The sequence below is a fragment of the Neovison vison genome, chromosome 1 (genome assembly GCF_020171115.1).
Source record: "Neovison vison isolate M4711 chromosome 1, ASM_NN_V1, whole genome shotgun sequence".
Lineage (NCBI taxonomy): Eukaryota > Metazoa > Chordata > Mammalia > Carnivora > Mustelidae > Neogale > Neogale vison.
The window spans coordinates 130,996,480-131,012,534 of NC_058091.1; the positions used below are offsets into that span (position 1 = coordinate 130,996,480).

The following is a 16,055-nucleotide window of genomic DNA, read 5'->3' on the forward strand; positions in this document are numbered from 1 at the left end:
GCGGTACCTGAGCAAGACGCGCACCAGAAAGCCCACGTTGGCCGCTGCGGGGAGCGCCGCGCCGAGAGGCGGGAGACTCCGAATTCCCGCGCCGTTGCCGCGGTCACTGCTCCGCGCGCGGGTCCTCTTCCCTCCCGTCCTGTCTGCGAGCGGTGTTTGCGGGGCAGCCGGGAGAGCTCTAAACGGAAAGCAAGATCCTTGCCGCCTCCCCTTGGGGGTTCGAGCGTCGCGCGGAGATTCTGGGGGGCAGCGACCGTGCCCGAGGGCGGAGGGGCGCGGAGTTTGTGAGCGGAAAGGAAGTTAAGCCTCGCGGAGAAGATTGGCATCTCGGGACGCCTTGTCGCCGCAGCCTGGGCCCCACGGCGGAGTAAACTTCTCGGCGGCTGTGCGAGCCAAGGAGAGGCGTGCGCGGGGATGATGCCGGGCATCTCCCCCAGCTGGTGAGCCGCCCCGCCGCCCCGGCTCCCACTCAGCCGCCCGGGAGGGAGCGGGACAACGCACGTGCGCGGGCAGCGAGGCCCGGGAGTGACCGCGCCGTGACCCGCCCAGGGGCGAGGGCGCGGGCTGCAGCGCAGCCGGGACTCGGACGCACCTGGCCTGGACCTTGCGCCTCTCGAGACCTGCGCCGGAGTGTGGGGCTCCTCTCCGAGTGGTTCTCCTTGTGATCTCCCCCCTCTCCTCTCCTCCAGCCTGGGCAACTGGGGGCGCCCCAGAGGACGATGAGAGATAAGGACTGAGGGCCAGGAAGGGGAAGCGAGCCCGCCGAGAGGTGGCGGGGGCTGCTCACGCCAAGGGCCACAGCGGCCGCGCTCCGGCCTCGCTCCGCCGCTCCACGCCTCGCGGGGCCCGCGGGGCCAGTCCGGCCGGGCGGGGATGCTGGGGCGGAGGGCGCAGTGGCTGTGCTGGTGGTGGGGGCTGCTGTGCAGTTGCTGCGGGCCCCCGCCGCTTCGGCCGCCCCTGCCCGCCGCCGCCGCCGCCGCCGCCGCCGGCGGGGGGGCGCTGCTGGGGGACGGCGGGAGCCCCGGCCACGCGGAGCAGCAGCCGCCGCCGCCACAGTCCTCCTCCTCCTCCGGCTTCCTCTACCGGCGGCTCAAGACGCACGAGAAGCGCGAGATGCAGAAGGAGATCCTCTCGGTGCTGGGACTCCCGCACCGGCCCCGACCCCTGCATGGCCTCCAGCAGTCGCAGCCCGCTGCGCTCCCTCAGCAGCAGCCTCGCGGGGACCCCCCTCCCGGACGGCTAAAGTCTGCGCCCCTCTTCATGCTGGATCTGTACAACGCCCTGGCTGCGGACGACGACGAGGACTGGGCGTCGGGGGAGGAGAGGCGGCAGCATGGGCCCCACGGAGGGGTAGGCTTGTCCCAGCAACGGCAGCCGCCCCCAGGCGCGCCGCCCCGGGTCAACGGCAAGAGCCTCCTGGCCGCGGGACCGGGCGGCGGCGCGTCCCCACTGACTAGCGCGCAGGACAGCGCCTTCCTCAACGACGCGGACATGGTCATGAGCTTTGTGAACCTGGGTAAGGATCTGGGGTAGCGTAGTGGCGAAAACACTCTCCCCATAACGGTCTCTCGGGCCCGGGGAGGGAGGCGAGAGGGTGGAGGAGACCCTGGCACGCGGGGCGCGGCACACGCGGCGGGGACACCAGGGCAGGCGGGCTGCGCTCCCGCCACCTGCGGCGGGGTGGGCTGCACGTGCGCTTCCCCGCGCCTCCGGCCGCGCTGCGTGCTGGGGCTGCCGGACGTCGCGGGCGGGATGGGGCGCGCCGGGTCGTGGGGCTCTCGGACTGTGGCGTCCGGGCGTACTCCGCGCTTTTTCCAATAATGCGGGGGCCAGGTTAACTCGATTTGAGCAGAAAAGTCCCGCCCAAGTGTAGCCATCTGGGAAGGAGAAGTCTTCAGCACTCTTTCCCCTCCTGATTTTTTTTGCACCCTTAAAGTTCTGAGTGCCAGTTCCTCCACCGGGATTTTTAGGGAATCTGATAGCAACTGAGAACTTTGGAAACTTGACGCGATTGTGTTAAGTGGTATCCATGGAATCGGGGGAGGAGGTTTGCAGAGGAAGGTGGCAAAAGAACCTCGGAAGTCATGCCAGACGGGGTTTGCGTGGGTTTGGGACCAGATCCCCAGCACAATAGGGGTATCCCATCCAGGATCTTAGTTCACATGCCTTTGGCGGGTGCCCCCAAAGGCTGAACTCCCGATCACTGCTGCCCGAGCTGCACGGGCAGAGAAAGGGTGCGGGTTAGGGGCCGGGGTTGGGCGCTGAGCTGGTCTGAACTGGTTGCCAGGCAACAGAATGGAAATTCAAGGGCGGCTAAATCGGGCTCCGCCACAAATGTTCTGTGGCAAACCCGGACGGAGTCACATAGCCCTTTTCTCCCGAGTTTTCTCATTTGTAAATGAGAATGGTGTAGGCAAGACTTTTTTTATTTTTATTTTTTTAGGATCAGTGCCTCTGATTTGTGCTACTCTTCATTCATAAACTGACTCAGCTTAGCGTAGACAAAGGGATGTAGGGGACACGTTCTCCGCGGGCAGAAATGGGGGCGCCAGCCGTAGCCACGTCAGGGGTGGGTCTCCGCGGACTTCCTTTCCCGAGTGAGACGTATGGCCCTGCCCAGGCCCCGAAGTAGGTTACCAGACACTTGTCAAAGCCACGTCAAAGATGTCTGTCATTGGACGTTATTTGCTTGAATGATTACTATGTAAGATAGTTCAGCGAGTTCTTTACAAATACATCTATGAGATGATTCTCAACTCTGCTGGTATTTGGGGGAAGGAAGGAGCGGGGGCTCAAGAGGGAGGTCCGATTGCATCCAACTGGTGTGGAAATCCTCCTGGGAAATTCATGAAACAGAATCTCACAGGGAGCGGAGGCTCAAGGCCTGCCAGTCTTGCTACTACAGTGCCAGGAGTTCCGATGGGTTAGAATTTTCATCATTGATTGGAACCAAATCCAAGGTTGAGGCAACTCCAGGAAGCATTCTAAGGACTCTCATGCTGTCAATACAGTCTGCCTGGGGGAGGGGAGGGGCAGGGCAAAGGGCTAGGGCTCTTCCTCTTTTCTGTTGCTTCTGGCTTAGTGAATTCCACCTATTCCATCTGCCTCCTCTGTTTCCCGACAGCCTTGGGGAAATGTTTTATTGGCTCTTGGGGTAGTCCCAACGTGGACAAAGTGGAGGACAAAGGGTCCTTCTGGCTCTTTCACTGAGAATCATTTACAGTCTCCAGAGAACAGTGCCTGGGCTTAGTCCACGGTACCGACCTTGGCTGTCCATTAGCATCACCTGGGGACACTTAAAGAACTAAGGGATGCTGGGGCTGCTCCCTGGAGCAATTAAGTCAGAGTCTTTGAGAGTGGGCTCTGGCATCTTTTAAGTGTCTTTGGTTTTTCTAATGTGCCACCACGGTCAAGAAATACTGACATGACAAGAAATCAGATCATCCCAGTAAGAGATCAGGAGCAATGCTTCCTTATGTCAGTAGCTCCCAAAGGTTACTGCACATTACAATCACCTCCGGGGGGAGGGGGGCTTTTAAAAACCCAGATGCTGAGGCGGTACCCTGTATCAATTAAACCAGAATGTGTGGGGTGGAAGGCAGGTGTCCATAGTTCTAAGGATTGCTCATGTGGATCCAGTGTTCGGAAGCCACTGCCTGAGGTGGTATTTGAAATTGTTAGAGTTGGCTTGAGGCAAAATTTGTAAAGGATGGTGACATTTACTGTGTTTAATGACCTCTACATTCTCCTTGTTTCTTGCTTGTCTGACCTTTTGGGTCTACAGGTACACAGTGGTTCTGAGTCACACTGCTTGAAGCTGGTTGTCAACTAATCCCGTTAAGGTGATGATCTAACTTACATTTCTCATAAGGGAAAACTTCAAGGTCCAAAAAACAAACACTGAAAAATTTCCAAGAGAATTCAACAGGCGTGTCATCTCAGGCCTGGGACGGGCTGATGTGGAACTGGAAGAGATTCCGGGGTGGGAAACTCTGCCCCAAGTGCCTCCTATCATAGCGCTGGGCTTTCTGACTATGCGTTGTCGCTGTCTGTAGGTCCAGCCCCGGACTCCACATGGGCAGTTAGGGGGGGAACCTTCAGGTAAGTAGAATCCAAGTCACAAGCCATTCCACCTGCCAGTGCCAAAGTTCTATTTAATCTTAATGCATTTAGCAGTAGGAAAGAGGATTTCAGAATGAGAGGCTACAATGTGATAAAATCTGATTATCATGGCTCTGAGCCTAAGGACAGTTCATTTGAAGAAAGTAATTGCTTAGGATATTGGAAGTATTCTGCTGATTTCCACCTCCATGGCATGTTAGCAGACTGTATTACCTGACTCATTAAAGAACCTGCAGAAAGATACATGTTTTCAACTACTTTTACACCTGGTAGTTACAGAAATAAACTGAAAGTATAAGAGAATGTGATACATAGTTTTAAACCCCCCCCATTCACACAAGGGAGAATAATTTATTCATGAAATACATCTGAAACACACTGAGCCTTCTCAGCTTGATTTCAGGAAGTAGAATCAACAGAATTAAGTTTCTCCCACATATCCCAAATGTTGGCTGTTTGATGTTGATGTTGACGTTCGAAACTCTCTGTGTGAATAGGCTGGACATGTGTAACCTCTTTAGCGCTGACAGGCTAGTGTGTGGGGTGCATTCAGTCGGGGCCCCAGATGCCATTTTCTACTTGTTTGCTAATGCTGCAAATGTCTTGGCAGTCTAATAAGCAGGCTGGCCAATTTGGGGACCTCGGAGAAGTATCCTGAAATATCGTTTAGGTCTTAAAATTCGCCTTCTTAGAGAAGCCTTTTCAACTGTCCCTACCCATTCTTTACCGTCACAGAAGGCTGCTGCTTTTCCTGGGTGCACAGATCACAAAAAGAATGTGTATTCTTTTTTTCTTTAAAATTTGCTTACTCACTTATCATCCCTCTTTGGGTAGCAGCCTCAGAAGGCAACCAAGCTTTATCCACCATTGAAGCCTACATCTTAATATCATACTGAGCACATGGAAAGATGTGTAATAAAGATTGAATTGATGAAAAAGACCATTCCTTCACTTAAAATTCATATTTCACTAGTCTGGAAGGTCTGATCACTTAGAAATGGCCTACCTGATTTCTGTGAAGTCAAAGACATTTGAAGAGAAGACCTTTAGGACATTTTGGTTAATGGTATATGATGTATGCCATAATATTTTATGAATATACCTGTTTTTAAATTCGTTACCCATTGTATATTTATAATGTGCATCACCCTTGAGAGCAGTGCAAAGGCTTCTTTAAATCTCTGCATTTCAGACTTCATTTAGTTTGAATTAATGAAGTGTTGATCTCTAGATGCTAGGGTAAAAATGAAATAACTCAAAATGTGCTCAGAAAGGGGAATCAGTATGTATTAGTACAAGTAACAAGAAACTTATTGTACTAAAAATACTGGAAATCTTCTGAACAAAATTACCCTTAGGGAACATAAATTAGTAGAAAAATGGAATCTTCCCTACTTGTATTTGTAACCAGATATACTATACTTTTTCTCATAAACAGAGGGATCAGTGGTACTATTTTTCGTGGGGGTTGCCTCTACTTAACGAAGATTTTTGTTAGCTGAAAATAAATCCCTGCCTGCAGGCTACTCACAGCATATATAATTTGGAGAATTTGGTTGCAAGAGTGTGGTTCAAAGGAACAGTGGATGTTCTAAAGAAATTTCGAGTAGTAAATGTGAAATTCAGTGGTATTTCAACAACAAAAAAAAGTTGTACAAAGTGTCCTTAAACTCAGATCAAAGGGCAAGCAGATATCATTGTTTAGACTTGAGATGGTGTTTCCTCTGGTTGTCCTTCTAAGAATGGGTATAAATCCTTTTTAAATGTGCTGAATCATGCTTAGTTCCTCTACTTAAGAGCTTACCTCTGATTAGCATGGAGGAAGGATTCTTACTGATAGAAAAAAAAAAAAAATCTGTGGCGGGGGGAGGGGAGCAGGACAACAAGGTTCAGAACTCAATATATTACTCAATATGCCCTCGCTGTTTTCAGAGTTGAGTGACTTTAAATGTTGGATTTCAAAGTAATATTTTACTTGACTCCGGGGATGAGTGGGTGCATGCTGGGTGTCAAAGGTGGCTAGCAGACTCTCAGAGATGATCACCCTGTTGTCCTGGCTCTCCCTCTGTTGAAGGAGCTGAGGTAGAAAAGGAGCACAAAGAGCATAAAATTTCTTGGACGATTCACCAGCGTTCTCTAATTTTCCACAACTGTCCTTCGCTCTCTGCCTCCCATTCTGTATGTGAAAATGAATTAGTCCGTAGAATCCTTTTTTTCCCCTTCATATAAAGGCAGTACAGTTTTCTATTGTGAGCCTCGTTCTGCCTTTCCCCCTCTCTCCAATTGTTTGAATTCTAGTCACCTCCTATTCTTTGGCACTTCCAGCGGTGGGAAGGAAAGCAGGCAATAGGGAGTTGAGTCAGACAACTGTGTTCCTGACTAGAAGCTTCCAGAAATACCCAAGTAAAAGGAGAAATCAATGTAGCAACTCCCTGAGAGATGAACAATTGAGAGTCCTCATGTAGGCGAACAGCTGTTACACATTAACCTTTCTGTCCCCACCCTCCTTGTGGCCATGGCCCAACCTAACCAAGTGCCAGGTAACATGGCTGCCTTGGCCACAGGGTGTCACCCAGGGCCCAGTGTGGGGCATAGTGTGCCTCACGAAAAAGCTGATGCCTCCTCCTTTCTCTCTTTTCATTATGACAGCTCCGCTGCTTTTATTCAAGTGCATTCTCTCCTCTTGTAACACCCTTACTTTCTAACACCTTGGCTGGCCGTGTTCCCTTCCAACTCTTGCCCTTTGGAAACTGGTAAGCCAGAAAATGGCTCCTGTCATACCTGGAACATAGGCAACTGGTGGGAACATAGGCAAGTGGTGACCATTATATCTAGGAGAAGGAACACCATTCTCACGGTCTCACGTGCATTCTTACGGTCATGAAATCGATAGACTCACTAAAGAGCCAGGGCCATCACCCTTACGAAGTTTTTCAGAGTACCAGAAATTCTCAGAACTCAGTTGTACCTGCTCATCTTCCACAGGAAGCATTAGAAATAAGAAACTGTGGTTCGCTGAAGTTGACTGCATATTTTGTTCAGTTACTAGTATTTTGACAATAACATTCTTGGGTGGCTCCGTTGGTTAAGCGTCTGCCTTCGGCTTAGGTCATGATCCAGGGGTCCTTGAGTTCCCTTGCTCAGCGGTGGAGTCTGCTTTTCCCTCTACCCCTCCCACTGCTTGTGATCTCTCTCTCTCTCTCAAGTAAATAAAATCTTCAGCCAAAAAGATTCTTTTCTCTATTTTTTTTTCCCCACTATAAATATGTACTAGATCATTCCTCTATGTGTAAAGTTAGACTCTGGAGCTGGCCGGGGACAGCTCCCTTCCATAGCATTGTTTTCTCTGGGAAAACATGCCCAAGCCACTGACACCCCATTTTATTTATTTATTTTTTTAAAGATGAGCTTTTTTAAAAAGACTTTTTACTTATTTATTTGACAGAGAGAGATCACAAGTAGGCAGAGAGGCAGGCAGAGAGAGAGGAGGAAGCAGGCTCCCTGCTGAGCAGAGAGCCTGATGTGGGGCTTGATCCCAAGACCCTGGGATCATGACCCGAGCCAAAGGCAGAGGCTTTAACCCACTGAGCCACCCAGGCACCCCTGACACCCCTTTTGAAAGCAGGGTTTCACTATCCTTAATAGGATGTTTAGGATTACTATTAAATTTGTTATCCATAGATCATAGAATTTAGAACTTTAAAGGTTTTTTGCACGTCGTCTGATCATTTATGTTTGTAGTTAAATTTGTTTGATTTATTCAGGACCATTTCCTTCTCATTGATGTTATTATATCTTAAGACTGCGGGACAACCACAGAGAGGTCCTCATGCATCAGAGGAATAGGGCCATGGAGCCATTGGTCAGGCAGGAGTGGATAATTAAGGAGAAATTACAAAAGCCTGCAAGAGCCCTGCCCTGGGTGAGAGGTGGGGAAGCCCAGATCTGGAATTTTGTGGGTTTTCTCCTTGTGGGTAGTATTCGCTCCTAGAACTCTGCTTTTGGAAAAGAAAAAGCTGTGCCTATCTATAAATATCCCCCTGTTTGGCATGCAGAAGCAGTGCGCACCCCAAAGAATTGTTCTCTGCTCTGAAAGTGAGTTGAAAACCAGGTTGCCTTGAGTGGCATTGTTCCACTGAGGTCCGCAGGCATGGATTCCCTTCCTGCCCTTCCCCTGTCCATTATTATAATGATTGGGTCCAGAATAGAAGGGATATCTAAATGACATCAGGTAATTCCTTGATGGGTCCCCACGGTCTTGTTATCTCTAACCCAGTCCCAGATGACCGGATAGAAGACTCCCCTTAAAACATTTTTGCAGAGTGAGGTTCTGGTTCCGAGTGGGAGAGCCTTCCTGACTTTCAGCTTCCTGGGCATACGCCCTTGATGACTGATCCTGCTGGGTAGATTGGGATTGTCCTAGGCCTGAAATGTCCTTGCAGTGTATTGCTGATTTTATGTTCAGATTGTTTTCTCATCATCAGAGAGCAGCGTGGGGGTGGGGTTGGTGAGCGCTGGGACTTGACTTTGACTGCCGGCAGAAAACAGTGTCTCCAGGGCAGAGCCAAGCCCTGAGCCTTCTACACACTGAACTTTGATATCTGCCTTGATCCTTATTATGACTCTCCTGCCGTTTACCCTTTTCACCTTGTTCAGAATGTGACTTCTAGCCTTAGACATCTGTGTGTGTTGATCGTTGTTCCTGTGTTTACAGTCTTGTTGGTTTCCTGTACGCGAACATGGGCTGGCAAAAAAATTCTGATTTGTGTATCAGCAAAGCATGAACTAACTCTATGATGGGCGTGAGCTATTTTATGCGCTGATTAGGTCGGAAGATTTTTTTATAAGTGGGCTTGCTTAAATCCCACTTTAATCCCCCATTATTTTCTCTCCCCACTTTCAAATCTATAAATTACGTTTCAATATTCTGAAGACAGAGCTTTATAAAGTACAAAATCAGGGACTAAGAGTTTTACTTGGCTTTTTAAAAAAATTTTTATTTTCCACATTTTATTTGAACCCCTGCATGTCAGAGTAAGTTAACAGAGGTTGTGCATTTTAAAAAAGTACTTTTTTTTTTTTTTAAGAGCAGCTTTAGGTTCATAGCATAATTGAATGGAAGTTCCAGAGATTTCCCCTATACTCTCCGCCCCCATGACAATAGCCTCGGTTGCTGTCAACATTCCACACCTGAGTGGTACATTTGTTATACTTGAAAAATCTACCTTGATTACCTGAGTTCATTGTTCACCATAGGGTTCACTCTTGATGTCCTGTGTTCCCTGGGTTTGGATTGCTGTTTAAGGACATAAATCTGTCATTATAGTATCACACAGAGTCCTTTCACTGCCCCAAAACTCCTCTGTGGAGAAGCTATATGCATAACCAGAAAAATCAATGGGGATATGAAAATTCAAAACAGGCAGAGTTTGTGGGGGAGAAAAAGAAAATGCCTTTGTTGGAGAATGTTTTGTCTCTGTGGTCTTACCACAATGGCATATAAATAATTTCAATGGACTCTGTGGACCTGATTTTGTGCTTCTGTGCGTTGACCCCAAATCCATTACAAGTCCCTCCCCCACCTTTTTTTTTTAAAGTCTGGGAGTTTAAAAATCTTTTTTCCTCCACATACTTTCATTGAGGTGTCTGTCACCATAGTACCTAGACAATCCTTTAGGCAGAGATATGAGCGATTAAATTTCTCCCTGGGCCTGGCTTGTGCCCTGTTTGATCCATGCTCGGCAGGATTTGGGGGGGGTCAAAGAAGCCTGAAGAATGAACAAGAATTATAGGAATTCTGTGCTTGTAAATTACTGAAATTTGGGGGAGGGGTGGTTAGGGGAGGGATGAAATAGTTTTCCTTCCTTTCTGAAAACCTACTAGAATTTAGTGCGCCTTTGGATCAAGAAGCTCACAAAAATATGTTTTATTGGCCCTAGAGACAGGATAGGGGGAAATTACAAGGTTTCCTCAGGAGAGACTGTTTAGATCAGATTAATGCTAAATAGAGACTCCATCCATCCAGAGGTCTGGGTATATAGATTAGGCTTATTTGATATATAGATTAGGCTTATTTGCTTTGAAGGGTTTTCTAGGAGATAGGGCTACCCAGATTAATGGTAAATAAGCAAATAACATGATAACGCTAAAAGATAGCCATTGAACAAATAGCAATTCATTTGAGGTGTTTTGGGAACTTGTGGCCATTTTCTTTTCTCCCCACCCCCTCCCCCCCTTTTTTAACAGGCATCGTACGGGTGACACACTTCATAAATTCTCCTCAATTCTCTTCCTGCAACTCTCCATTTTAGTGGAGTGTTTTCTCACCGAATTCTATCTAAATCCCCGCCAGCACCCCGCATCTGTCACCCCCACAATGAAACCTGTCAAAAAGAGGGGAGATCTTGGGGCTATGGCGGTATCAGTGGGCTTGAGAAATTTAGCTTGAGCGCATAGTTTCTGCCTTGGGATGTGCTGTGGTTTAAGTAACCCGCTGGTAAGATAGACGCACGCTTGAGCCCTAGTAAAATCATACCACAAGGTAGGACTAAGACTCAGGGTAGGTGATAGTGAAGAGGTCATAAGTACTTCAGCCAAAGACCTTTGGAGAGTTCCATTTCTCCCAGGGGGCCACAGAACAGGCCTTTGCATTCTTATGGCGTCTGTGGAGTATGGAATCCCCTCACACCAGCTTTGGGAACTGTTGTCACAAATCAGGCTCCTTAGTTATTTCATTTGCTTAATAGAGGGTGTTTGACCCCTGTTGTTAGGTGTGCACCCTTTGTCCTCATTACAAGATGTGGACTCCGGCATGGCTTCGGGGATGTAGGTGGTCCCCAGTGGAGGTTGGTTTCCCTCCTTCTCTTTTGCTTCTCCCTTTTCTTCCCATTAGTAAATTTAGCCACTCCCCTGCATTTACTTCCTCTTTCCCATCTTCTCTTGTCTCACAGTGTTGGTGCCTTTGGTTGGCCATTGGCCTGATGCAGCAGACTGTGCGCCATCTCCATGGTCTCCAGTGGGTTTGCACCACCAGAATGACTCCTTGGCCACTAGAATGGTTAAGTTCCTCGTTTTCTTGATGGTGCTAGAAAGTGCTTATGGCCAGTTCCATATAGAATTCAGGAAAGGGTGCATGATCAAGATTTAGGAAGCTTGAGTTTGTGCTCCAGCCTTAGTCCCATCCCCTCTTATGATATCTTGGTCAAGCCACTTAAGCGAATTTCTTGGTTTCTTTCCTTGTAAAATATCTTTCCTTATTTGTAAAATGCGAGCCCATTGGCCAGATCAGCTTTTTCCAAATAGTGTTTCATGGAACACTACTTTTCCAAAACGTTCTGCAGAAGATGATCATGGAGAAGATCATTTATATCCTCCTCCCCTCTGAGACTTACAAGTCTATCAGAGTGTCAAGCCCCAGCAGTGAGGAAGTCTGCTGATTTGCGTTAAGAGAGTTGGTTTTGAATTTACTTTTGCTCTGTAACCGCTTTTTTTTTTTAATTTTTTAATAAATTTTTTTATTTTTTATAAATATATATTTTTATCCCCAGGGATACAGGTCTGTGAATCGCCAGGTTTACACACTTCACAGCACTCACCAAAGCACATACCCTCCCCAATGTCCATAACCCCACCCCCTTCTCCCAACCCCCCTCCCCCCAGCAACCCTCAGTTTGTTTTGTGAGATTAAAGAGTCACTTATGGTTTGTCTCCCTCCCAATCCCATCTTGTTTCATTTATTCTTCTCCTACCCACTTAAGCCCCCATGTTGCATCACCACGTCCTCATATCAGGGAGATCATATGGTAGTTGTCTTTCTCTGCTTGACTTATTTCGCTGAGCATGATACGGTCTAGTTCCATCCATGTTGTCGCAAATGGCAAGATTTCATTTCTTTTGATGGCTGCATAGTATTCCATTGTGTATATATACCACATCTTCTTGATCCATTCATCGGTAACTGCTTTTTTATGTCTGCCTCAGGTGCTTCTGCCCCCAGGTCCGCACTTGACCCTTCCCCTGGTCGTCTCGGTGGAGCTTGGGTGGGACACCGGGCAGCTGCCTTTCTTGCTGCAATTTGCTCTGCTGTGCGCCCGGGAGCTCTCCTTCCTGAGGCTAGAAATGGCTTCCTTCGCTTGCCAGTCCATGGGTCGTCTCCTCATAACCTGTTTGGCTGCTTGGCTCTGTCACGGCTGTTTACACCACCAGTTCCCTGCCTTACGTTCCCTCTGCTGTAAACACCCGCAGGGGTTTTGCTTTCCCTGCTTGGACTCTTTGACTGCTCTGACCTCTTAATTCAGTGCCTGCAGAGAAATGCTGAACTAGAGACTCTCAGAACTGGGTGCTGGGGGTGTCTCCTGGTGTGAGCCTTTTCTTTTCTTTTTCTTTCTTCTTCTTTTTTTTTTTTGATTCTTTTCTTTTCTTTCTTTTTTTTTTAACATTTTATTTATTGATTTGACAGACAGAGATCGCAAGTAGGCAGAGAGATAGAGAGAGAGAGGGGGAAGCAGGCTCTCTGCCAAACAGAGAGCCTGATGCAGGGCTTGATGCCAGGACCCTGGGACCATGACCTGAGCCGAAGGCAGAGGCTTTAACCCACTGAGCCACCCAGGCGCCCCATTGCTTCTTTATTTTCTTAAACCGCTTTCTTGAGGTATAATCGACAGAATAAGCAATTCATTTCAAGTGTACAATTTGATGACCCTTGACATAGACCTGCCCCTATGAAACCATCCCCACAGTCCAGGTAGTGAACATACTACCCTGAGCTAGCCTTTTAAACAATTACTCCAGGGAATGCAATCATCCTAACACAAAGGAACGTCAGTGAAAATTCCCCTTTTTCATGGATGATGTTGGTCTTCATGCATTCCTTCTACAAGCCTTGAGCATCCTTAAGAAAGGAATTTGCTGAAGATGTTTGTGGATGGTTATCTTGGAACGGAGAACCGTGGGGCCAAGCCTTCCTGGGGTCGAGCTTGCTCTCTGCAGCTGTGATCGGCTTGTATCCTGTATCTCACCTCCCATATTTATTTTAGGAGATAATAGTAAAAATAGGTGAATTATCTTTCCTAATTTTGAGAGCCAGCATGTAGGGGTGCTTTTGGGTTGGTAGTGATCCTAGTGGCATCTTGTTTCTAAATACTCAAGTTTAAAAGATCTGATCCTTCTGGAAAACATCACAAAGATGCTTTCCTGCGTTTCTGTTTCAAATTCTGGCAATTTAGGTAGGGCACAAGTCCAAGAAGTTTATGAAAGTAGACTACAGTTTACCCCCAACTTTTTCCCCATGCTCATCCTTCTCCAAGTGTTCTGTAAGCTTAAGTAGAAACTGCATTTTTTTTTTTTTGCAAGAAAATACAAGTATTGCATTTCTTTATGGCCTTTGCCTGGAAGAATGACTAATGTCACTTATTATCCTATTATCTCAACAAGGCAAAAACTGAGAATTTTATCGCTGTAAACTCCTAGATGGTAAGATAGGGAAAATCTGGAGAGAGTTCCTGAGAGCTGTACTGACGTTCCTAATAGCGCCGGTCACGAAATCGAACACGAAATGGAACACGAAATGGAACAGCTTTGTGAAGTCGCCTCACCATGGCCTAACTCCGGACCAGGGGAAGCTGCCCTTGCCTTTCCACCCACTTTCTCCTTTCCCCTTGACTTCTGTCCCTGTCAGTCTGCTGTCCCAGGTCTTCATCCTGCTCTCCACAAGGCTTTGTCACTTTGAGACCTACCCCTCCCCACCCCGAAAGGACTATACAGCCAAAAGGTGAAAAAATTCTCTCTGCTTTCTGTAATGCAGCTTTCTCTCTCTTGGTTCGTTTTCTATCCTGCAGACGCCTGCTGCATTTGGGGACATTTCCTGAAAAGCAGCAAAAGATTGAGAAGGGAGGGGATGTAGCACGCAGAGCAGCACACGGGGTGGGGGTGCGGGGGGGGGGACGGGGTGTGCGGGGGGGGGGGACGGGGTGTGCGGGGGCGGGAGCACACCCAGGCACAGGACTCAGCAGGCGACATGTGGCCACAGGGCATGATGACCGGCAGGTGTCTGGCTTAAAAGTGCCCCACCATGGAGACCGTGGCCTGGCGTTTGAGCGGGCCATGGTGCTGGGGAGCCCAGCAGCTGGTGTCGTCAGAGGGCCAGCCCCGGGGAGGTCTGTCTGCGCCGAGCACCTCTGCATGTGCTCCCTTCTCTTGCTGCGCCCTGTAGTCTAGGCACGATGCGGCTCGGGAGCTGTTTGGTGCCATGCTTCTCAAGCTGTCTTTGCACAAGAACCAGTTCTAGTTTTGTTTGTTTTTAATTTCTGCAGACCTATGCTTTTGTAAAATTCACCAAAAATGAAGTGAAATAAAAAAGTACACCCAAGGGACGCCTGGGTGGCTCAGTTGGTTGAGCATCTGCCTTCGGCTGCTCATGATCCTGGTGTCCTGCGATCGAGTCCCGCATCAGGCTCCTTGCTCAGCGGGGAGCCTGCTTCTCCCTCTGCCTCTGCCTGCCTCTCTGTCTGCCTGTGCTCACTCTCTCTGACAAATAAATAAATAAAATCTTAAAAAAAAAAAAAGTACACCCAAATTCATACGGAATCAAACCTCAGTCTTCAGTTATTGGATTCTGCGGGTATGAAGTAATCAAATTGCCGTTGACCTGAACAGGCTCCACTTCTGTACTTGTCGTGGGCTGGTGACAGCTGGTGGATCAGCGTGGACCTAGCGAGTTTCTCTCTCTCTTTTTCTTCTTCTTCTTCTTCTTCTTCTTTTTTTTTTTTTTTTAAGATTTTATTTCTTTGTTTGAGAGAGAGGGTTGGACAAGCAGGGGGAACAGCAGAGGGAGAGGGAGAAGCACAGGGAGCCAGATATGGGGCTCAATACCAGGACCCTGGGATCCTGACCTGAGCCGAAGGAAGACACTTAACCGACTGAGCCACCCGGGTATCCCAGACCCATCCTGTTTCTAGAGAGCAGCTTCTTGGACCCTGCTGACTCCCGGCATCTGGTGTGGAGATCCAGCTGGGTCTGCTAACCGGGGAGCTAGGCACTGGGATGCGGGCTTCATCTCCAGCCACCCTCCTCCACATCCAGCCGGTCACCAGGCTTGCTGTTTCTGCTCCCATCTCAGCCCCAGCGGTTTTCTCTGTACATCCCCCTAGTTGCCTGTGCAAGGTCACTGTGCTGTTGACCTAGACTTCTGTGCCGTCTCCTCGGTGACTAACCCACCCTTGCATCTCTGCCAGCTCTTCAGTCTGTAGCTCGACTTTCTGTTCTCTGGATCCTCTGTGCTCGGGATTCTCGTCTCTGGATCCGCAACGTGTGCTGGATAAAGCCCGGATGCCTCTCGGATTCCCACGCCCTCCAGCTTTACCTCCTGCGCTCATCTATCCTTAAGCTAACCAACTGCTGTGCGATTTCCCCCTCCTCCCGGCCTTTTTCTCCGGATTTTTTTTTTTTAAGATTTTATTTATTTATTTGACAGAGATCATAAGTAGGCAGAGAGGCAGGCAGAGAGAGGAAGGGAAGCAGGCTCCCCGCTGAGCAGAGAGCCTGACGTGGGGCTCGATCCCAGGACCCTGGGATCATGACCTGAGCCGAAGGCAGAGGCTTGAACCCACTGAGCCACCCAGGGGCCCTTTCTCCGGATTTTTAATATGTATACTGTACAACTGCCCATTTCCCCACTCTCTGCTCTGTCCTTCCAACCCCAGTTCGAATGCCTTCTCATCACGGTGGCCTTTCTGACATGGCTGAGCCACATGCTGTGACTCTCGGAGCCTTCCTTTGTGCCGATCGCCACAGAGCAGCTTGCTAACTTCAAGTGTGTGTTTGCAGATGAAGTCCGTGTGGCTTACAGGAAGGACTTGGGAACCTCAGATTCCAGGACTGGCTCAGATTGGAGCAAATCCCCTTCAGCACCAACCTCTCTGATTCTTTATTGTGTA

At 48.8% G+C, this 16,055-nt stretch overlaps 1 protein-coding gene across 1 annotated transcript in view; it reads left to right on the forward strand.

Annotated features, from left to right (window-relative positions):
• Positions 1-873: 873 nt before the first annotated feature.
• The window catches only part of BMP6 (bone morphogenetic protein 6), a 150,194-nt gene continuing 135,012 nt past the window's right edge, over positions 874-16,055 (forward strand). Inside the window, exon 1 of the mRNA XM_044258620.1 lies at positions 874-1,516. Within this exon, the coding sequence (XP_044114555.1) occupies positions 874-1,516 (643 nt within the window). The remainder of the gene's footprint in view (positions 1,517-16,055) is intronic.